This window comes from Cariama cristata, unplaced genomic scaffold (assembly GCF_000690535.1).
Source record: "Cariama cristata isolate BGI_N322 unplaced genomic scaffold, ASM69053v1 scaffold17669, whole genome shotgun sequence".
Taxonomy (NCBI): Eukaryota; Metazoa; Chordata; class Aves; order Cariamiformes; family Cariamidae; genus Cariama; species Cariama cristata.
In genome coordinates, this window is record NW_009637680.1 from 45,141 (window position 1) to 67,475 (window position 22,335).

At 37.8% G+C, this 22,335-nt stretch overlaps 1 protein-coding gene across 1 annotated transcript in view; it reads right to left on the reverse strand.

Annotated features, from left to right (window-relative positions):
- The window catches only part of VAT1L (vesicle amine transport 1-like), a 57,033-nt gene that overhangs the window by 14,903 nt on the left and 19,795 nt on the right, over positions 1 to 22,335 (reverse strand). The window contains exons 5-7 of the mRNA XM_009708440.1: positions 21,375 to 21,478; positions 20,074 to 20,129; positions 18,121 to 18,315 (exon numbers count right to left, since the gene is read on the reverse strand). Of these exons, the coding sequence (XP_009706742.1) occupies positions 18,121 to 18,315; positions 20,074 to 20,129; positions 21,375 to 21,478 (355 nt within the window). The remainder of the gene's footprint in view (positions 1 to 18,120; positions 18,316 to 20,073; positions 20,130 to 21,374; positions 21,479 to 22,335) is intronic.

Consider the following 22,335-nt stretch of genomic DNA (forward strand, 5'->3'; position numbering starts at 1 on the left):
TGGTTGCAAGCAAAGTGCTATAGAAAGAACATCTCTATAAGACTATGTGTGTTATCTTAGAAAAACCTGCACAGAGTGAGAAGGAAGCATATTTTTGATTTAAACTGTCAGAGCACAGCTTTTCTTATTATCACTTGTTACTAACATGAGCTTGAAGGAAAAGGGATTTTTTTTTCTGCATTAATATGGGAAACAATTGCTTTCTTACTTTCAAGGTCAAGGGTTGTTTCTGAAGGGTGGAGATTTGGTGAAGAAATCCCTGGAACACACTCGAGCAGAAAAGCTGCATCTTGTGAATCAGGATGAAGCTTTAAGAATCCTGCACTGGAATTTCTTTTAGAGCAGCAATAAAGCCAGAACTCCTGGACCTAAATCTTCTGCAGCAGCCTGTCTAGTCAATAGTACAATACAATCATATTGACTATATACTGAGATTAACCAGTCTGAAGGCTAACATAGTGTTGTGTGTAAGGGTATAGAACTATTGTGATAACATGTTGCTCAAATCCACTGACCAAAGGGGGATCCCTCCTACATTACACTTCTGATTGCCACTATATGTCTGTGAGCCACTGACTCTCAGCTGCTGTCTGAGTCTTTGGGATTGCTGATAGAAATTATGATACAATGGTCCCAACTTATACTAGGAAGATAGCTTTAAGCCCATCAAACCCACAAGCAGAGGAGCTCAGAACTGGTCACCTTTGTGGTACCTTTCTCCACTCCGAGCAATTAGGCATCTTAGAGTAAGTTGCAGCCAACTGTGCACACAGGGATGCCCCAGAGACTCCTGAACCTTGGTGTATTCAGAAGTGTAGTGGTTCAGATTCCACTGTCATGAGTTTGCTTTGGTCCGCAGCAGCAGCTCTTACACTTGGGAAAATTCCTTTGGCTACAAAGGAGTTTTGGCAGTCACAGGCAAAAGAAACAGGCCCCCTGTATTTGGTTAAGATGCAGCAGTGTCCTGCCTAAACTGAATTCATATATAACATTCAGTTTGGTGTATTCTGGTATTCCACCACAATCTGTTATAACAATTTATGGCAGGAAATAAAGTTTATTACATCTATCACTAGGCAATTAAAAAAAAAAGACAGTTTATGTTGTTATTGACTATCAAGCTCCATGACATCAGTTTTTAAACTCTTGCCTCAGCAATGTTGCCTTGTGATCTCTTTGAAAAACATTTGAAGAAAAACTACACCAACCCACAAGTATGTCTCATTTGTTTTCTTTCACAGAAGCATGCTCTAATAGTTAGAGTGTCATTAAACTCTCCCCCTCCTCCACCTCCTGAACATGCAGCCTTAATTATAAGGATACTGCTTTGCATAGCAGAGTATTGTTGTCTTTCTGATTATAATGCCTAGACTGTAGAAGGTGAAGTCCTCTGCACAGCCTTGCAGCAGCAATCCTGTCTGCTTACTTCTCTGTGGGAATCTGGCAAACTGCGATCCCTCTTCACACACAAGTGAAAGCTCAGACAGCCTTTCTGGAACTATATTGTTTCACAGCCATACGAGAACTCCAAGTCTGAAATACTTCCAGAACCACAGCTTTGCACACAGACTGTGTAGACACTTGCAGGACACTATTTAAAGACAGAAGAATCTTTTCTTTGACACCATATTCTGAATTGCCTCTGAGCTAACTAGCTTCAATGTGTTCCAAGACAATCCATGTCTTAACGCGGTCTCTGGGCAAATGGGCGCAAAGATTGCCACTTGGCGGGTGGAGGGGAACCCAAGAAACCAGCTTGCAAAATATGAGGTGATTCTTGAACATGCATTTATAAAGAATCAATGCCAATTCTACCATGTTTTTGTACACGTACGCAGTTACACCAGAATATAAATGGAAGACCAAAGACTAGGCTCTTTTCTGCAGTGACTCTGCTTCATCTGAGCAACACTTGGGACTACGGGGCCCTGACCGCCGAGGCTTCCAGCACAGCAGACTTTACATTAATGGCAGTGTTAAACCTTCACAGTGACAGCACCTGGGGATATTATTTGTGGATTTAACACTGCTTCACTGTATGGCTGCGTGCAAAACGTTTGCATTACATGCCCTGGTTTCTTTCTTTCTGGTAACACACAATATTTACATGGTCCATAGGAATATTGCTGTATGCTAGTGCATCAGTCAGGTGGCCCTTTAAACCACACCACAGCTTTAGCATACAGGCTATTACAATTTTTAGTGTTTAGAGTCAAATAATATAAGAAAATTATTCCATAAAGCTCAAAATGCCTGTTCTATATGCTGTTTCTTTTATGTCTCTCTAACCAACAGTGCTTATCACGGTAGAAGCTGCATGGTGGTGTAGGTGAAACCCTGTTCTGACCTCATATGACTGTTCATATACTCCAAATGCAATCAAATTAGGGATAATACAACCTGAGCTCACCCACGTACACTGAAGTTTGAGGTATGAATAAAGATGTTACTCATACTGGTTACTCTGCCTCATTCCAAGATGCAGACCTACACGCACCATTTGGGTTTGTGTCCATATGCAAAAGATAATTTGTACTATCACTTTTTTGCTACTATGGTGAAAAAACAGCTCTTCCTTTTTAAAGTTGTATGTTTCGACCAAAAGCCCTTCCCAAGTACCTTCTGGATACAACAAAACCAAAAACCCACATGCGGTTACTTTCTTACGCTTTCCCAAGCTTTTACCAGTACCTCTTTACTCAACTTTTGGTTTATTGGCAACAAACCAGTTTCTATTATATAAAGGAGATATTTCTTCACGTGTACTCAACTAGAGAGGATTTGCTTTGTTTTAGGAAGCTGCAAAACTACAGAAAAAACTTTCCAAAGGAAGGTCCTTTTTCATCTCATCTTGTTTGACCAGCACTCCATGCTGATGGCCTATATTACTCCCACCTCATTTGTTTTTCAGGCTTGTTCACGTTCTCTAATCCACCAGAACCATCATTCAATAAGTGGATCTTCACAAAAAACTCATTTCTACAGTCTTGCTATTACAAGACTTCTCCATAGCTTTCCAGCACCACCAATTTTTTCAGTATTTCTCACCAACACTTTTAAACTCATACTTAAAGCACTACAACCTGCATGACAGTAGTTTCCTTTTTTTCCTCCCTTAACCTTCCCTGTTGTGGCCTCTCTTTGTCTTGCAGTAGTAGGGGTTACTGACTATGCCTTGCTTTCTTCGACGTTAGCCTTGTAATAAGATCCTGCCTCATGAAAACATGTGCTCCTCCCCGACCTTTCCCAAATGGCAGGTGATTTTTTTTCGGAAGTCAGGCTCAAAATCTGTGACCAACATGACTTCTGCCACTGTAACTTTTCATCATATTTTCTAAACAATTTGAGCAAGTCAAATATTTTTGCTCCCAAAGACCTTCTATCACATATTCCTCAGACTCTTCCTTGAGCTCTACTTTGAGCTATTTATTTCACAATATGGGATCTTAATAATAAAAAATTAGAAATTCCTGTACTACCTGTCTGCTTATCCCAAGGAACTTTAAGTCTTCCTTATGGAGAAGAAATTGTGCAGTATTCCAGGACCACTATTCCAAACTATGGGAACTAAACTTACTGATTACAAAAAACAGTAAAGGTTTAGTCTTCCACACAGTAAAGACATAATTATTAAAAAGCCTTGACACTATAATTTCCAAAATCTGAGAAGCTTCATATACAAAACCACCTACTAGGATCAGATTACAAGAGCACATTAATATTATGTCTTTGAAAAATATCTCCATGTTCTTTTGTAACAGTGGATCCTCTCCAATAAAATCCATCTCTAATCAGTAAACCAATTATGTAAATTCTTGAAACTCATCAAGGTAAATCTCAAAGATCTCTACAGATCCAAATGAGAAAATATTTCTCCTCTGATTTCCTGTATAATAGTCTTGTTTGTTTCAGAAAGTAGTACCATGAGAATTGCAAACCTAATTATTCACAAGTCATCATATTTTTTGATTATTCAAAAAGCTCTCCAAGTCAGATCCTACCATTGGGTGCCACTCTGTAACTTCATTAAAATTATACTTAAACAAAACCAAAACCCACTGGTATATTAAGTTGTAATACAGTTGTAATGTTAGAGAGGATGATTCATGCTTATCCTCCGTTTGAGCTACATCAGTTCACAGTAAGATTGAAATCGTTCATCCAGGTAAGATCATCTATCTTGTTCACTAGTTGACAGTTTTACAATGTATTTTGCAGTCCGATTTGCTTTATTACTTAACATTTCTCCTGGCACTGTTAAAAAATCATCTCACTCTAAGCCTATATTAAAGATCTTAACTCCACATTAAGTATTGTACCAATGTGACTGCCATAAAAATTGATTTAGTTTACAACAAGTTTAATGCTCATCTGTGAATATTCATTCAGCTTAGCCTTATATTCTATCGGCCAAAATCAAATTGCTATGTAATTGGTAGGAAGGAGCCAAAGCACAAGTGTTCATGTGATAGAACATCACTGATTCAGCTGAGACATTTTCTAATCTAATTCAATTAAACTTGCATGTGTAGATGCACCAAAAAAAGCAAATGGCATGTATACTAGCTATAATAATTCAGGAAAATAGGCAAGGACTTTAATAACACACATTTTGCTAGCTCTAGCCTAATGTAGGCTTAACTGTAGGAACACTTAGAATTACGCTGGATATTTCTTTTAAATTGAAGGAAGAGGTACAGCATTATATTACTTGTGCTAAAGAATTCAAAGGTTATGCCCTTTTTCTTCAGGAAGGTTTAAGATCCTTACGATTTTTTACCCAGAACATAACCATAGCATATAACAGAAAAAAACTCAGCTTCTGGGGTTGTTCAGCCTGGAGAAAAGGAGGCTGAGGGGAGACCTCATTGCCCTCTACAACTACCTGAAAGGAGGGTGTAGCGAGGCAGGGGCTGGTGTCTTCTCCCTGGTAACTTGCGATAGGACAAGAGGAAACGGTCTCAAGTTGCTCCAGGGGAGGTTCAGGTTGGATATTAGGAAGAACTTCTTCATTGTAAGAATCGTTAAGCATTAGAACAGGCTCCCCAGGGAGGTGGTGGACTCACCATCCCTGGAGGTGTTCAAAAAACATTTAGATGTGGCGTTTCGAGATATGGCTTAGCGGGCATGGTGGCATGGGGTAGAAGGTTGGACGTGATGATCTTTGAGGTCTCTTCCAACCGTAACGATTCTATGACTGTGATTCTTCTCAAGGTTGTTGGTATTTGGTGATGGTAGAGAATTCAGTTTTATACCACCTTTATTCTACTAAACTGAATGCATTTAAGCAGATTTGGAGCCAGCTGTGATGTGCAAGGCTTTATTTCTTAGAGATACGGCCTACACCTTCAAATGCGTGCACTTTAATACCACATTCAAAGCCCAAACTTTGATATTTAAACTAGCATATTCAATAAAATCAAAGCAGTGGAAATATGAGTTGCTCATTAGAAAATCTTAAATTTCATTGCTTCCTTTTAGTATTGTTTTCCCCAAGCCAGCGATCATAACATACAGATTTGCCCTGCAAAATATCTTTGTGTTCAATCATTCACAGCAGGCTAATATATATAGGAACCTTTTAGTATTGATAGCATATCTGCTTTGCTGCCTTGGTGTTAATTTATATCGTTATCTGTAATGAGCAATAACGTCATTACTAAACTGCGATACCACATAAAGCTCTCAATTATCACATTAAATTTGGATTATATTATGCTAAGAGATGTCTTTATGCCCAGGAGTAATTTTGCTTTTAAATCTCACCTGTGTTTAAAATGATTGAAAAGAATATATGGGCCGTTTTCATTAGGTGAGAACATTTATCTTGATTAATGATTGTTATGCACTAAAATAAAATGTTCTTTTGGATACAATCGTTCAGGGTAAAATTATGCAAACCACAAAAGTAAACTTGTTTCCATCTAAAGTTCCTCACTGTACTTAGAAAGGGAGAATTTAATCATAGCATGCATTAATGTTGTAAAAAGTTACAAAATCTTAAAGCTTTAAGACTTTAAAAATCACATGACAGGGAATTTTGGATAATAAAAAAAAAATTACAAATCAGAACAGCCTAATAATCAGGTGGCATTAGAACAGAGTTGTACATAGCATGCGCTGCTACTACTACTAAGTGCCCATGACCAACTTTCACAGCCTTTGGCGAAACTGCATGAGTGTCTTGGTCAACCCCAAGAGTGGGCTTAAAGTACATCCTGGAAGCTGCTAGTTTCCACTGACTGGGATATTCATTCTTTTGCTGTCCAGACCATAACTAATTGGTCCATGTTGTGATGATCCAGCAATGAATCTCAAGGTGTGTAAGGTAGGAATCAAACACTGGACTATGTTGACTCATGAAGTTTAATATTCAACTGTCCTTCCTAATTACAATCAATATAAGCAATGGATCAACTGGTTAATATGTAGAAGATTATCTACATAAAACTACAAAATTATCTTATCTACAAGGCTTGAGTAATAAGTGCTTTTTTGGGAATACTAGCAAAGTTGTATGAAATAGAACACAAAACTTGTGTCTCCTTTGCAATAAAGAGAATCTAGTAACCTAATTAGATTATTAGTATGAAAATAAAAAAAAAAAAAAACAACACACCAAACACCAAAACAAACCCCACAACCCAGGAGATTAATTTTGTGCTACTGCTCATGAGCTTTCCAAAAATTCTACCAGTCTGCCAAAACTAGTCATCAACATGATTAGTTGCTGAGAGACAAACTTGGTTTTGCTGATGCAACCAATAGTTTACTTTTTCTTTAGCTATTGTTACATAGATACACTGATAAGCAGATCCCAGGAGAAGAGCCAGAATGTTCACTTTAGTAAGGCATTTCTAAAACCAAAAAGGCCCAATTTATTTCATTTACCAGAGTTCTGTGTCTACTAACAACTAAACATACTTCTACTATAGCTAAAAGCTTATGTCAAAGTTATCTCTTTATAGGTCAAGCACTCAAAAGCAGAAAAATGTGAGCTCGAACATACAGCAGAAATGCTGAAGGCATAGTATCTACCGATATTTCTCACAACAGTAATTTTGCATTTGCTGAAAGCATCTCATTCCCTTCTGCTCTATTAACCTTTCCACTCACTGTCAGTCATGGAAGATGGCCACAGGGACCAACACTGCCAATGTAGCATCATTTAGACAAAACGGATCTATCACATTTAAATACAGAGATATATTTTACTTCTTACCTCCAACTCCCTTTTGATTCTTTTCAGTGACTCCTTAGATAGCTTTCTAGGCATTACTTGATTAATGAAACATTAGACTAATAGATTATAGCCAGAAAAAAAAAACAAACAAACAAAAACCAAACCCAAACCACAACAAAATAACTAGTCTGTTTTTTTGCAAAGCAGAGGCCCAAACCTCATCCAAAGTCATCAGGGATCTCTTCCCAGTCTGAAAATAGGAAGATTTCAAAGACAGGAGGAATCTGAATTATTTGTATTCTGTATTGTGCCAGACATAAGGATGACATCTCTCAACATCACCAAGTAGACGTCATTATTTCTATCTCAGTTTGGTTTTAAATCCTTAGCACCTGGGAAAGTAGGTCTTTTTAAATTTGAACTGAGACCACAAAAAGTTTCTGAGAGAATGAAAACAATCACTAGGAATTGTTAACACAAACCACAGATTTCTCCTTCATGATAACCTGGGAGAAAAGCTGCATTTCTCACATTAGCAGTCCCTGCCAGCTCAGCTTGAACAACCGAGTGCTTTCTTTCCAAACCAGTCAACTAATTAACAAAGAAGCGTGAGTGGAATTTTTTGACACAGAGGAAAATCCTGGGTTCCATTCACAGGCTCTGTAGCTTAAACTGGACACACTAACAGCACATAGCACAAGCACGAAATAGTATCTAAATGTGTCTTTGAAAGTTTAGTTTCTAATATTTTCCGTTTAGTACCTGCTATTTATCTAGTGTTTTTCACTTATGGCATCCAATAGTTATTTCTCTGAGTGACAGAAAACACTCACTGTTTTCCATCTCAAGAATTCCTTGCCAGTTAGTTAGTGGTACTACCAACTCTGTGGAATAGGAGATAAAGTAAACTTCCTGTTAGAATCCATTTAAAATTATTTCTGCTGGTGGCTGTAATGTATTGGCATATATTTAATCAACCTGCATGCTACACTGGGAGAAGACAGGTAGGTGTTTCATTGCATTATCACGTAGAAATAGAAACGAATGGATCGAAGCATGTTTGGATCAAGGGTATGAAAGCAAGTAGTTTTTGTTCTCTGATACTTCATGAAGAGCACAGAAATTGTTTTTCAATAGGGAAACAACTCCATGAAACCCTCTTTTCCTAAGTCTCAAGAACAGCTTAAATTCTATGACACAAACAGTAAAAATGAAGTATAAAACAAATGTGTTAGAGTCAAACATTCAAGATAAACATAGAAGAAATATACTCTGTCTCCTGGAGTTATGCACACACATTGGTGTTTTTAAAGGTGTCCTTGATGTCTAAAGGATATCCTCTCTGCTTTGGTAAAGCTTTCCTTAACTAGGTCTCTGGTTATTTTCTTGCACGGGTACAGTATCACCATATCAGTTCAATAAGTAATAAATTGGCACACATTCCTTACATAAAAGCCAGCTAATATATTTCAGTAAGCAGACTACTCCTGTAAAATATCGCTTTTCCACAGCAATTAATCAGTGGCTTGCTCCATGTAACAGGTTTGTTCTTATTTTTCCTAATAAATGACAAACCAGTTTTTCCCCCATATACAATGTCCTGTTGCTAATTTAATTAACTGGAAGCATGTGACTAGTTTATCTTTAATAGTGCACATTTTCTTGAGTGGAATCTATCAATGCTTCCTATATTGTTTTCCTGCCTGTTTCCCCCTGCCCTCACGTTATCCATCAGGAACCACGTCTACATGCTGTTTTCCTTTGGCCTGCAATTACAGAAAGCTATTATCTCTGTGGCACACAAGGGCAAACATAAATGACAATCTGTCCTGACCCAGAAACACGTATCATGACTCACCACTGCACTTTCAACTCCCAGTGTCTCATGCCTTCTAGAAAAGTATTTTCTGCCTCCGTATCTCCATAACTAATTAATTCTTAGCAGAGTGCTTACTAAGTAGATTAGAAAAGTGCTGTAGCTGCGGGCTGTATTTATGTTGAGAGAGGTTTAGTCTCACACTAGTCAGCTTCTAACCTTTGTAACAGCAACATTCGAACACAGAATCACGTTCATCAGAAATATTGCCAAAATACTTTTCCATATTTGCTACTTCATTCCAAAACATTAAGATACCATTCCCCTGAAATGAAACAGCTTACTGAAATTTGGTAGAACACATACCATGCTGAGATTAGAGCCCCCAATAAATGCGCTGAATCAAAGGCTCGCAGAGATGCCGAGACACAACCCAGGGGGTCGGCTGTTAGAGGCCAGAACTGGAAATTAAGAGATTTTCCGGCTGATCCATGATCTTTCCACTAACATACCACGTGGCATCAGGCAAGTGAAGATATCCACTGTCTCTTTTGTTACTTATCTATTAAATATTATAGCACGAAGATTCGCAGCGTACACAAAGGAACCTGAAGGCTCTCAATGGCAAAATTATTTAAACACAGGTATTCAACTGGCAAGCTAGACAAAACAAGCTAAATTTCAGAAGCTGCAAAGAAAATAAAAGAAAGCACAGAGCTGAAATCAATTACTTGTTTAATTAAATTCCATCCATGTAGCTTGACTTTCATGCAGTGTTAATGAATAATATATAGCAATTGAAAATAATTGACTTCTGCTTACATACTTAACAGACTTAACAAGTGAAGCCTGAATTTCCTAAAACAGCTCATTTACCCAACCTGATTTTGTGGTAATCATAGCTAATGTCATCTATCTGAGGCCTTATTACAGAGCCATAGTGCCTATATTTAAGTCTTGTCTTGTTTCCTTCTATCTCTCTCTTTCAATAAAATCATAATCGCATTACATTGGCATAGATAGCGTGTGAAGTCAAAAAGACTACTGGGTTATGCCATCACTTGCTGACAGAGGTAGGAAGGGTGGAATGAATTATGAAGTAGTATGAAGTCCTGTTAAACAGCATTAAATGGGAAAGAAATGTAAATGAAATTATACAGGCGTTTAGTAGGAACTTAATAATTCACATAAGAGCAGTGAGGATTCTATAATCAGGTATACACCATGTTTTAGAGGGAAAAAAATTGCAATACCTAATTAATCTCCAGTTAATTAATACCATACTTTCAAGATATGTTTTATTTCTCTAAGCGTATAGGACTGAAATTATTTGGAGCTTTAATTAATATTTACTTTAGATAAGCATCTTGGGAAAAATTCTTTGCAAAGTCTTTGTTAAAAATCACCTTACTCATGGCTCAAGTTTAATTCATTTAGAACTTGTGTCCATTACATTTAATGTTAGTGAAGTAAAATTCAAGTGGAATAGCTTTCCCCCTTACTCTTCCCAAAATTTGAAAGATATTTCGGCCTAACTGTGTACAATTTGATCATGAACACAGAAGCAAGCTACCCTGAATTATTCAGGTTCTGCTTCTCAGTCTGCTTTCCCCATCTCTCTCTTTTGAAACCAGTTACATCAGCAAGACATAGCTCCTTGCATTTTTGTATGCTTTGATATCTGCATGAAGCTTGTATTAAACTTGTGTTAGACTTGTTTGTATACAAAGAAACAACGGTGATGTACAGATAAAACATTTAAATTTACTTTGAACTATAGATGTTTATTTTACATAGTCAAAGGGAACAGAATCTCACACATAGGAAGAACAAAGCGAGTTCTAAGGCAGTATCACAGGACAGTATATATGCAGAGCTAATACCTGTAAATCAGGGAAGCAGTTCATGAACAACTGCAAATGAAATACTGTCAAAGAAATATTCGCAGCATCAAAACAACCAGACTCTGCGTTGCAATGCTAGAGGAGCAATCATAGCAAAGGAAGCACCGATATGCTCATGGGAGTTTGCACAGAATATGTTTCCCTCTTTCTACAATATAATTGTTTTATGCTTATGAAAAAATTATTCTTGCCTGTATTTCAGAGTGGGTTATTAGTTTGGTTATAAATGAACTTCCACTGTTATCAGGTTACTCTAGATTATTTTGCATACCTTGAAGAGCAAATACAGGCTCTAAATGCTATAGAAGTTACTTGACTTCAAAAAAGGTAGTTTGTTCAGCAGAAGAATCTGTTTTCATCAAGCAGAAAAGAGAAAAACATGCACATGCCATTATTATATTATCACTAAAAATAAAATAGACACGAGATAGCATTTAGTATTCATAACAAGGTACCAGCCTAATCTGATATTATTAGATTGCCCTCTTACAATGTTAAAGGTAACTAATTGGTCGATTTTCTCTATGTCTTACTGTAGTGATACATGAAAGGCTTTTTGCCCTAAAGCTAAGATCAGTGAAAGGCACTAATAGCTTTTAATGAAGTTAAAGTCTCTGCTTTAGGGAGTTCATTGTTATTATTCTACTATGATGGCCTTGAGATTTCCCATTCCCCTGCTCCGAATAATGTTGATATCATTGGTATCCAAAAGCATGAACTGACATGGTAATTAATACGAGAGGATAAGTTTAGTGGGGAAAAAAACCCCCAGGTTTACAACGCCTGAATCCTTTGAAGCCACAGAGCAGTGCTAAAAACAGATAAATTGTGATGGCTTTGCCCTCCCCAAAACTTGCTATAAATTCTGCATGGAAGTGTTCCTTCATCCAGTTCTTGTCACTGGATTGCACCTTGATAAGGCTGTGATCTTAGATGTAAGATTTCTAGCGTTTTCCCTTGCATGCCAAGAACGTTGAAAGCTAACGCAGAGAACAGAAAGTATGTGTGAACAGCAACCTATGAGAAAACGTTTCTATTAAACGAAATTATTGTGTCAGCAGGTATTCTATAATGTTACTATAACGTGATAAGTTGCACTGCACTCCTTTAGGTTTAGGTTCTTAAACACTGCTTGTTTTTCCCTTAGCAGTTTACTATAGAGAAAAGCTCTGGCTTCAAGACAAGGAAATCTCACTTACATAAAACCCCCTGTATTTGCAGCTAGACCTGCAACATCTCTTATAATTATTCAGCCAAAAAATTCAGCAACTAATAGTGCAGTGATGCTTACAAACTAAAACAAGGTGCAGGGCTCTTTCCAGTCAAAAATATTGTATGTGCTGACCACGAGGCAGTCATTAGAGCCCTCTGATCCTCATCTCAAGATCCACAGGGCTTGATCCATAAGTATATTTACTGCCTTGATTCCACTGGTGTCAGTCACAGCTGAGTGCCACTGTATACTCCTGGATCTGGGCTACAGTTGTTGCATTACTATTTGCTAAGTAAGGCGTTGCTAAAGACATTATTACATTATCACTACAAAACAATGGCAGGGGGTCACATTCAGCGCCTACTATAAGGTACCGGCCTGATCTTGTAATTTTATCAGATTATCCTCTTAAAAACTAAGAGTAAGTAGCAACTGCGTTCCACAGGTTTCAATACCTTCATCATTCTTGCTGGCCCTTGGGCAGTACAGGCCTTTGGTACCATTATTCCCATGTAACAGTGTGACGTGCGGAAACAAACTCTACAACTCGTGGGGAGTTATAAGGCAGGCATGTTTACTTCGGCGCCAGGTGCAGGAGGGATCGCTCCTCCAAACTTGCATATCAAGTAAAATGAAGATACATATTATATACCATGAGACATTTACATATTCATAGTGTACTACATATTCATTGTTATTCACACTTAGGATTGGTTATAAGTTTCTCGCTTCTAATGTAAATTAGTACGCACCCTCAGTAAGCACTAACAAAGCCTCTCTATTAACTACGCATGCTCCCCAAGCGGGGTTTTACCCTCTTTCGGGGAGGCCATTTGAGTTGGAGGTTGCGATCTCCCACTACCACAATTACCTCTGTCCTGCTTTCAGCTACTTTATTGTTTATGTCTGTGGATTGTAATGTTTTATCAGCTTGGCTCCCTTCATGTCTAGAGCTCCCATCTTGGAGGCCTCTCTCCACATTCTTGCCTACTGACTTACATGACAGTGTCCCCCCTTCTTCTATCATTTGTTCTTTTTCTTGATACTTCCTAACCTTGAGATGCCAGGCTAAAGAATGTGCCTGCTCTTCTGTTAATTTAGCTGAATTCTTTAACCCTTTGGTATCAAGTGCACTGCTTTAAATCATTTGAGAGACAAGAATGCAACGAATCCTTTGGTACACAACACAGATCTGTAGTCAGGATGTTTTTCCATCATCTCACTAGTCACCCATATGGATCAAGATAGCTCAAGTCTGAAAACTTTCTGACATATTGAGAGTCCTTTTGGAAGTGGGTGGTCTAGCGTGAGGGAAAGGGGCCTACAGATATTTTGATGACATGGACCATATTTTGCACTCTCACTTTCCTGACTGGCAGTTCATGTGCAAGAATTTGTGAGTTTTGTTTCACATGCTATCAGTGCTACTTTTCACTGCTGTAAATCACCAAAGAAGGTGCACATAACTTCTATGTCAATAACCCGTTCTACCTTGAGTATATATTTTCTTTTGCAATCATTAAAATTCTGTTTTCTTCAGCTTTTTATAGAAAACTGCAATGTGCACATTTTCATTCAACACACTAGATTTTTTGAGAACCTTCAGTTTTCATCCTGCTTAATAATCTACAATTGGCTACTGTGTAAAGCCAAAGATTCACAGACCCTCAGGAGAATGCTAATGCGTTAATGCACACTACAAATTAATCAGAACAAGGAAGAGTGACTAACTGCAAATTACGGATTAGTTAAGTAGTACTAAGAAAGAAACAACCACAAAGCTCAACAAATATTCACCAAATACTAATTCTGTTTTAAACTCTACTATTTGTAAAGAAATGCAATCTTACCAGACAATCAGCTTTTTACTACAGAACAGTATTTTAAGCATGCACCATCTACAAATTATCTTGTCTTTTAAACATTTGAACCCATAAACAAATAGCTGCAAAATAGCGAGACATCTCAGCAGCAGCTAATTTATTGTATGACTTCACTCATCTCATGATGAGTAATTCCCCAGTTAGATTTCCATTTTAAAGTATCTATGGATTTTGTTACTGCCTCTCTTAGTTAAATCTTTCTTACATTAACATCATAAAATGGCTCTAATGGCCTACTTGAGAAACAGCTTGACTTTACTAGAATTTATGGATGTAAATTTGAGATAGAAATTACTCTTCCCAAGCCAACGCCAACAGATAACACAGCAATACAAGTAGTTTTGCTCCATAGCAGTCGTCAATAGTCTAGATCCTGATCTCCCTTGAGTCAGCAATAATCTGATGCACTGAAGAAAATGAAGTCACTTCTAAGTTTCCATCCAGAATAAATTCTGTCCCTCTCTCGCTTCAGTCAATTGGTAAATTTGTTTAAGCAGCCTGTACAGAAGAGGCAGGGCAATTCTCATCCTAAAACAAAGGCCAGTAAAGCTAGGAGTCCTTCCACTGACTTTCACAGCCTTTGGATGAGGCCCTGAAACAGAGAAATCAGAACACCAGAAGGGATTATATCCTAATTAGAATGATCTCATTGACACTCAGACAAACTTTCGTTGTTCAACAGAAATAGTATCAAGCTAAGTCTGCCTAATAATTTCTGAACCCTGCTATCTTGAATATTATTCAACAATCAGCTACACATCACTTAACATACACCACATGATAGACAAATGGGAATCTAACCACTTTCTCTAAACCTTGTATTACTGCCACTTGAAACACTTTAAAATGCAAAAATCTCACTGCAATTACAATATTCTCTAATCAGTATCTTCTTTTAAATTCAAACTATACTCCTGCAGAAAGTATTAAGAGATAAATGCTGTTCAAGGAACCATACCAGGCTTTTAGAACAATGAAATCTTTTTTACACAGTTCATGAAGAACTATTAAACCAGACAAAACCTTTCTCTGGCTGTTCTCACAAGCACTAGAATGTAAAGCCCTCAGTTTCAGGGTTGTCATGCAAGGAAGTGGTCCTGTAGCAACCAGTCTTAAGCAGCAAAGGGGAACACCACTGTAGATGTAGCTCCTTGTCTTCTACGACTGCAAAGATGCTTTTCAGCTCTGAACACAGACGGCTATGGCAACTGATACAGGACTGAAAAGATATGTATTCATACTGTAATACACTTTTGGAAGAAAACCAGGTGTCTTCCATGTTGGCTTTAGAGAATCTGCAATAATTTGTGAATTGATATTTGCACAAAGAAGGAATACATGAAAACAAATGCAGATGCAGAGTAAATAAAGCAAGCTGAAGGGCTGTGCTGGGGATATGCCTTTCATACATAGAGCAAAACTTTTATGTATGTGATGATACATTCAGGTATTTAACATTAAACATTTGGAAAGGCATCCCATGGTTAAGGCTCCTCCAAGATTTTTTTCTTAAATATTGTCATTTTGCATGTCACTTACTGGATTCAAGCTCATCTCTCTGGCAGAATTACTAGTCAGAGGACAAATGGATTCTCCTATGACCCTCTGGAGAGTGTGATATTCTTCCATGGAAAACTATTCAATCACTCATTTCAAATGCCATGCAGGGAGTCCACCTTTCTGCCACTCTCTAGTTAAACATATTTCTTCTCAATGTTCTTATGGGTCAGCAAATTTCCTCAGGAAACATCAATGGTAAAAATTGGTCATACTGGTTTAGTGTCCAGTGAAGATTACTGAGAATGGTCAAATGAAAGTGGACATTTGGAGAAAGCCAGACTTACTCAATAGGAATTGAAAAGTAAAAAAATGTCAAACTCTGAAGGGGGGAGATGTTAGAGCTATGGAATTAAAAAAACAGAAACCTCCCAAAACAGAACAAAAATACATACCAACCTTTCTTCAGTCTGGTTCCATTTAGTCCTCAGCTACAACACATTTTTCTGTGTATCATATTAAGATCCAGCCCCAAGTTATTTTTATACCCACAAAAATATCTCCCCAAAATGATAATGCCCTAAATGAGTAATATTACAGTAATACTTTGCAACTGATTAAGCACACCTCTAGCACTGTTACATCCCTGAAGATACTAGCCAGACATTTCCTTTGTAAACTACCAGATAGCTCACGGAAAGTGAGCAGGCATGATAAATGAGCTGTAGTTTTCTAGGCTGCGCTTTTTAACAGATGTATTTACACAATCTACCGGTAGGGATGGTGCATGCTACTGCCAAATGTTAGATGAAATGTTATCAAACAGAAGCCTCCCAACAAAATTCCCATCACGTTGACTATTAAGATCAGCCAGCCATGTGTAATTTTTGATGTTATGCCCTCGATCAACATATTTTAAGCTATTGTTACTATTTTAATTATCCTCTTCTTACTCACTAATACATGAAAAATACATATTTACACGAACAAAGAAATTGCAGAATGCCTATCTAGAAACTCGTGCCACAGATTTTTAAAATACTTCATAAGCTTATTTATTTATTAAATTTTAAAAATGCAAGTTTCTATTTTACACCACTCGTCAAAGGGCTCTGTCTTTCAGACGGAGCCAGCTGCTCCTTATCACATCTGATTTCCCTTAAGCAGCTCGATGGTGAGAATCGGCCACTCCCGTGCCACTGGCTGGTAAACCCCCAGGTGTTACTGAGCTGCTCTCAGTGACAGCGTGGCCTCAGGCAGACATTTTAGAGAAACAGGAAGAGATTCCTGGGGAAGTTGTCATTCCTCTCTGTTTTGCTAGAGAGGAGCAAATGGAGCCCCATACGGTGCTGGACCATTTGCATCTGCTCTACCACATAAAACGGAATGCTGGGGTACACTGGGGCAGATGTAGGGATGGCACAAAAAGACATATAGTTCCCACATCAGCACAACCTAAGGCAGCACACGCCTTGTCATGCAACCTGGCCCAGGCATGTACAAGCCGCAGTGAACATGCAGTGCATCCTGCTCCAAGAACTGTCACAGGCTGCGGAGTCCTGCCACGCAACTCAGGATCCCTTACCTGTGTCCATGACAGTGGTGGTGCTGTAATGCCACCTGAACAATGTGCTGGGCTCAAAACCCTGCCCATAGGGCATTCAAAATCTTAATAAAATACAGTGTTATTAATGTATTAAGTCTGATGGTTACTATTTCCTCAAGGATGCATGTGTTCAGACACAGACAGAATTTTGTTGCAGCACCTTCTGAAGAGCAACCATACAATGATACAGCCACAATCCACATTCAGCAGAGCTCTTGCAGATCATGCATCTGAAGTCATATGTCAGGCTCAGTGCACTTCACAAACACAGAAAACACAAATATTAATCTGGTGGTGCTACTATAACCATGCTGTTTCTTTATATGTTAATGTCTGTTCACATCTCCAAAAATACTTACGTTCATTTATCAGCATCTTAAGTATAAAGGTCTCAGAAACAGTGCTTTGGTCAAGGGGCTTGTAATTGCCCAGGCTATGATCAGATTAGTTCTTTACATGTCTTTAAGGAGAGCTGAGCAATTAGAAGGCAAAAAAGAATCAAAAAACCCACACTCTACAAATGTAACATACATTAAAAGTGATTTCTGATTTGACTGCCTGTGATACATTTTCAGTAACCTCCTGAAAACCTCCCAGCTGCCAAGGTTTGCTAGCACAAATACAACACTGAAACTAAAGCTTATATATTAGATCTTTTCCTCAGAACAGATTTTAAGTTGCTTTCAATTATAATGTCTGCATTTCATGCCGCACTTCTTAGTCACGTGCTTCATGCACTTAGGAAATAGAAACAATTTCCTAAGATTGAAAAACCACATTTACTAGCAGTATTTTCAAGAACTTTGCACAGAGCACTCCAGAAATATTTATTAGAGAAATGTGTGGATAACTCTGGATCATGGAATTTCTGAATAGCAGGGGCTTTGGAGACAACTTATGCACAAACTAAAAAGCAGAATACATTTAGTAACTAGAAAACATATTTAAATGTGATTTTACATCTAAAAGGGCATATATTTCAGAAATTTCAAAATGAGGAAAGAAATTTTGCTCCTACCTCTTCCAAAGCCCATAATGAATCAACCACAGGTTTGATCTTCTTATTGTTATATAGATTTAGGAGTTTGTCCATCACACTCTTGATCAGGCCACCTCGATTCTGTTTGAAAAGTAGATTCAACAGGGAAAATCCAGCAATGACTTTGTTCTCCTCATACAGCTTGATAGGATTTACTTTCTCAACCTGCCACCACTGGAAAGCAATAAACAGCAGCAGGGTTAGAAAAATATTTTCCAAGAAACCTACAGGCAAGTTCACAAGAAAGCTGTCTGGGCACATGTGATGCAACACTCACTTTCAGATCTGAAAGTAACAGCCAAGAGAAGCAGTAAGGATTTTATTTAAGGAAGAGGCAAAAAAGTATGCAGCTGACTGACATGTGGAAATAAAACACAGACTTGTGTTGCAGGAGACTAGGGTGTTAGAAGAATGGTGAACAGATCTGGTTTTAGGACGTGGGTCTAGAAGTAAGGAATTTGGACCGCCCTTCTTACTTCTGCTGTCATTCTTTCTTATCTCAAGAGAGCTGTGCAAGCTTCCCAAACGTTTGCAAGCAATTCTTGTCTATTACTCTTCTCTCAAAAACAAGGAAACCATGCACTGCTTATCAGCGGCCATTTCCTTTTCACCCATTATTATGTTTGCAGTATTTGAGCAAGCCTCATAATAGCTAATGAAATTCTTTTATCTCATTTAGCCCAAGAGCATCCTTGAGACTGAGATACCAATTTCCAGCAAGTTTTATTTGAATGGGTCAACTTTTAATTAACATTTCAGACATTTTTGATGAGTTAGTTTTGCAGTATAATTACATAAAGAAACTAGTTATACTTTTACGCAAAATTTGATATGCTATTTTTTTATTAATTCAATTTATTCATATTTATTCAGGCAATAAATACCAGTACTATTTGAAAAGCATTTCAGTTGAAATGGATTTTGTTGGGCCAACATACCCTACAAATTATAGGCAACTGGATATGTTTATATTAACAGTAAAAAGGCTGCAAAGTAAAGATTATCTTGTTTTAGTTCACAAACGCATGACAACAACAAAGATCATGCCACTACAACCATTCAGAAAATGAAGGAGGCAAAGAATAGCTTCTTGCTACAGTCTTTGATTTATCTTGTTTTCAACTACATAGAGACTTTTGAAGCTGGTTTCTCCTGGGAAAGGGTTGTTGCTGGAAGCTGTAAATGAGCTCTTGGCAGAAAGATCATATGATAGATCTTCGGTCAAGACTTATCCCTTTGTTTTTCTTGTCTGAAGGAATCACTTTCAGTCCTGGTTAACTTATTTCTCACTAGCAGTTTATTTGACATATTTGTCCCTTTTTCAAGCTCTAGGATTTCTGAGCAAACTTCTGTTGTTGTAGCAAACTGAAGAAAAAAATTTAACATCTGAATTTTGGATTTTTTGACATCAGCAATTAGAAAACAAATGCAACATCATCATCTCTTCAATGTCACTTGAAATGAACATGGAGAACTGAAAAATGCATTTCTGTATGGAACTAACTTCTGAAAAGCTGGAAATGACTGCACACAAGCCCCATCTTAAGAGATGTATCTCCTTTAATATCTCCTTTAATTCACTGCACTGTCCTGACACGGTTTTCAGATATGAGGAACCTACAGGGTACAGTTATCCATATCCATGGATATGATATTCTGCCGTAAGTAAATAAATAATGCAGTCTAACTTAGCTGTATAAGAGATATATGTCTGATACAACAATTTAAACATGCATTGCCCACAGATCCAATTCATGTCTAACTGTCGTATGAGAAGAAAATATGTCAGATCACATTGCAGTCAGAGAAATGCTCTCTTTAGTGACATCAGAAGTAACAACTTAGAGATAAATGAGAACGATAAAGATGAAATTGCTACAGAAAAGACTGAAGTTAGAGGAAAGAGCAGAATCACAACACTGGGACACTTACTGATTTTGCAAAGCTGAAGAAGCTTTTTGTTTCCCCAGTAACCATGTTAGATGAACCTGTAAAAGATAAGTACATTCACACACAGCTTATTACATGCGGACAGGCAGACCATTTGTTACATGTAAAATCATTTCCATGATTCATATTTAAGGAAAAAAAAACACCCCAGGTTTAAAAGGGATTAGTAGACATCCTCATACTTTGGGAATAAATAACAAAGAGGCCAAAGTGACTGAGCTGTACACATCTATAGGTATTCCGAGACGACAAAAACAACCTATCAACTCTTCCAAACCCAGGAACAGGTTAAGTGCTACTAGGCATCTTGACACCAAAACCCTTCTATAGCTCTCTCCTCCTCTGCAGTAAAATGCCATTTGTCTCTGATGCACTATTATTTAACAGCGATCACCACACAGGTGTCCTTTCTCTGTATCTGGAAAGATACATTTACCTGCCCACTACATGTGTCAACATACAGGCGTTGTACACTACAACCTGTTAATAGAGGTAATGACAACTCACTGGCAGGGACTTCCTTGCAAACAAGCAACCAGGTTGGCTTGTACACTCCAAGCAGATACCTGAGTGACAACGCGTTTGTTATTGCCACCCTGCTAGCTAGACGAAAGCCCAAGGAAGCAGGTATGCTTATCCACGATGCCACTGCACCTTCCACTGTGATACAGATATATTCTTAATTTCAAAAGTTTAGCAATCCCTTCAGCTGTCCTCCTACAGAAGCTTGGCCTGCTTTGTCAACACACAACATAGCAACCTGACAGAACTGCAGGGAAGACATGTTTAGTCAGAATGTGGAGCAGGCCACTTACACGAATGGAAATTTGTGAACAGAAGCCTGGGCTTGAATTCCTCAAAGTCATGTCAAATAAAACCAATAGCATTCTTCCTGAAATCTTCCTCCAAACTTCCCTCCCACAAGAACTACATTACAGTTTCCTTGGCCACACTGTGATTCCTATGTTGTGTAGAATGAGAGATCCAGGCTTTCTCCTACACTTCTCCTGTATCACCCAATGATGTTTAACAATTTGAAACATATGCTTACTTTCACTTTTAAAAAAATTTCTGAAAATCCAAGAGGTTTTGTATTACCTCTTCTTTCTCAATAATTTAGTCCATGCTCAGCATCACTAAAATTCTTGATTGGAAATGGTCAAATTGAGAAAGTATAGCATGGTGGCCTCCAGTTCTGGAAGGAGTGGCATGGGTGATTTTAAGAGATTTGAACCTTTGCAAAGCTTTAGTTTTGCAACGTGTACCTGGCTTTTTCCACTCACCATATAAAATGTAAGTCCCAAGTGGTTTGAGAAGACTGAGGCCTTTCCCAGTATTTTCTCCACAAAGACAGTCCAAAACAATATCTACTCCATCTGTCGAGATTCTAAAAAGCAAGAAAGAAATCTCACTTTGCAATAAGATCCACAGGACTGGTCAGCCAGCATGATACAGGCTGATTGTTAACATAATACTAACATTTTCCAGGTACTTTAGAAAGGACTCCAAGGCTGAGGCCTGACTACGTGAAAGCTTTCTCCTCATCAGAAGACAATTCAAACTCATTCAGTGCTGGAATGCGAATTTGTTGGGCTAGCCAAGCCATGCCTTTCACGCTTAGAAGAGTGGGAAATCATCTTGTTCCCCATTTTTGAGGGCTTTCAGTAAAAACAGGTGATAAAGTTCTTTTTGAGCAAACGTGAATGTCAGAGAATGTCTTTTTTTTTTGGTCAATGAATATCATAGAGAAAAAGGACATTTTTGTTATACACATCTTCTTATAGTCTCTGAATTTGTAAGGAAACAGATCTTCTTACCCTAGTTCCTCTCAGATAAAATGATGTCCTTATAAAGTTATTTAAATGAGTCTTCTGTTTCAGACTTTTTATCAACTAGACATCAGCAAAGAGTTAAATCAAGCATAAAGAGAAGTCACCAAGAGCTAGAAACCCAGCTCTAAGGACCCAATCAGGTCATTACAGAAAGCAGAAAGTATTTATACTCTTTCAATAAACAATATGCATATTTATAATTTTCCAATAAAGCTTTGCAAATGCAGTGCTGATATGATGCTGAAGAAAAAACAAAACAAAACATGCAAATATTCTGATAGCACTTTTTTCCTGGCAAAACACCAGCCTGCAAAATCCTATCACTAGTTTGATCTAAGTCTAATAACCTACCTCCTAACCAAGTAAACAGCCCAAGCAGTAGTAAATTCTTGATTAATACTCTTAAATAATT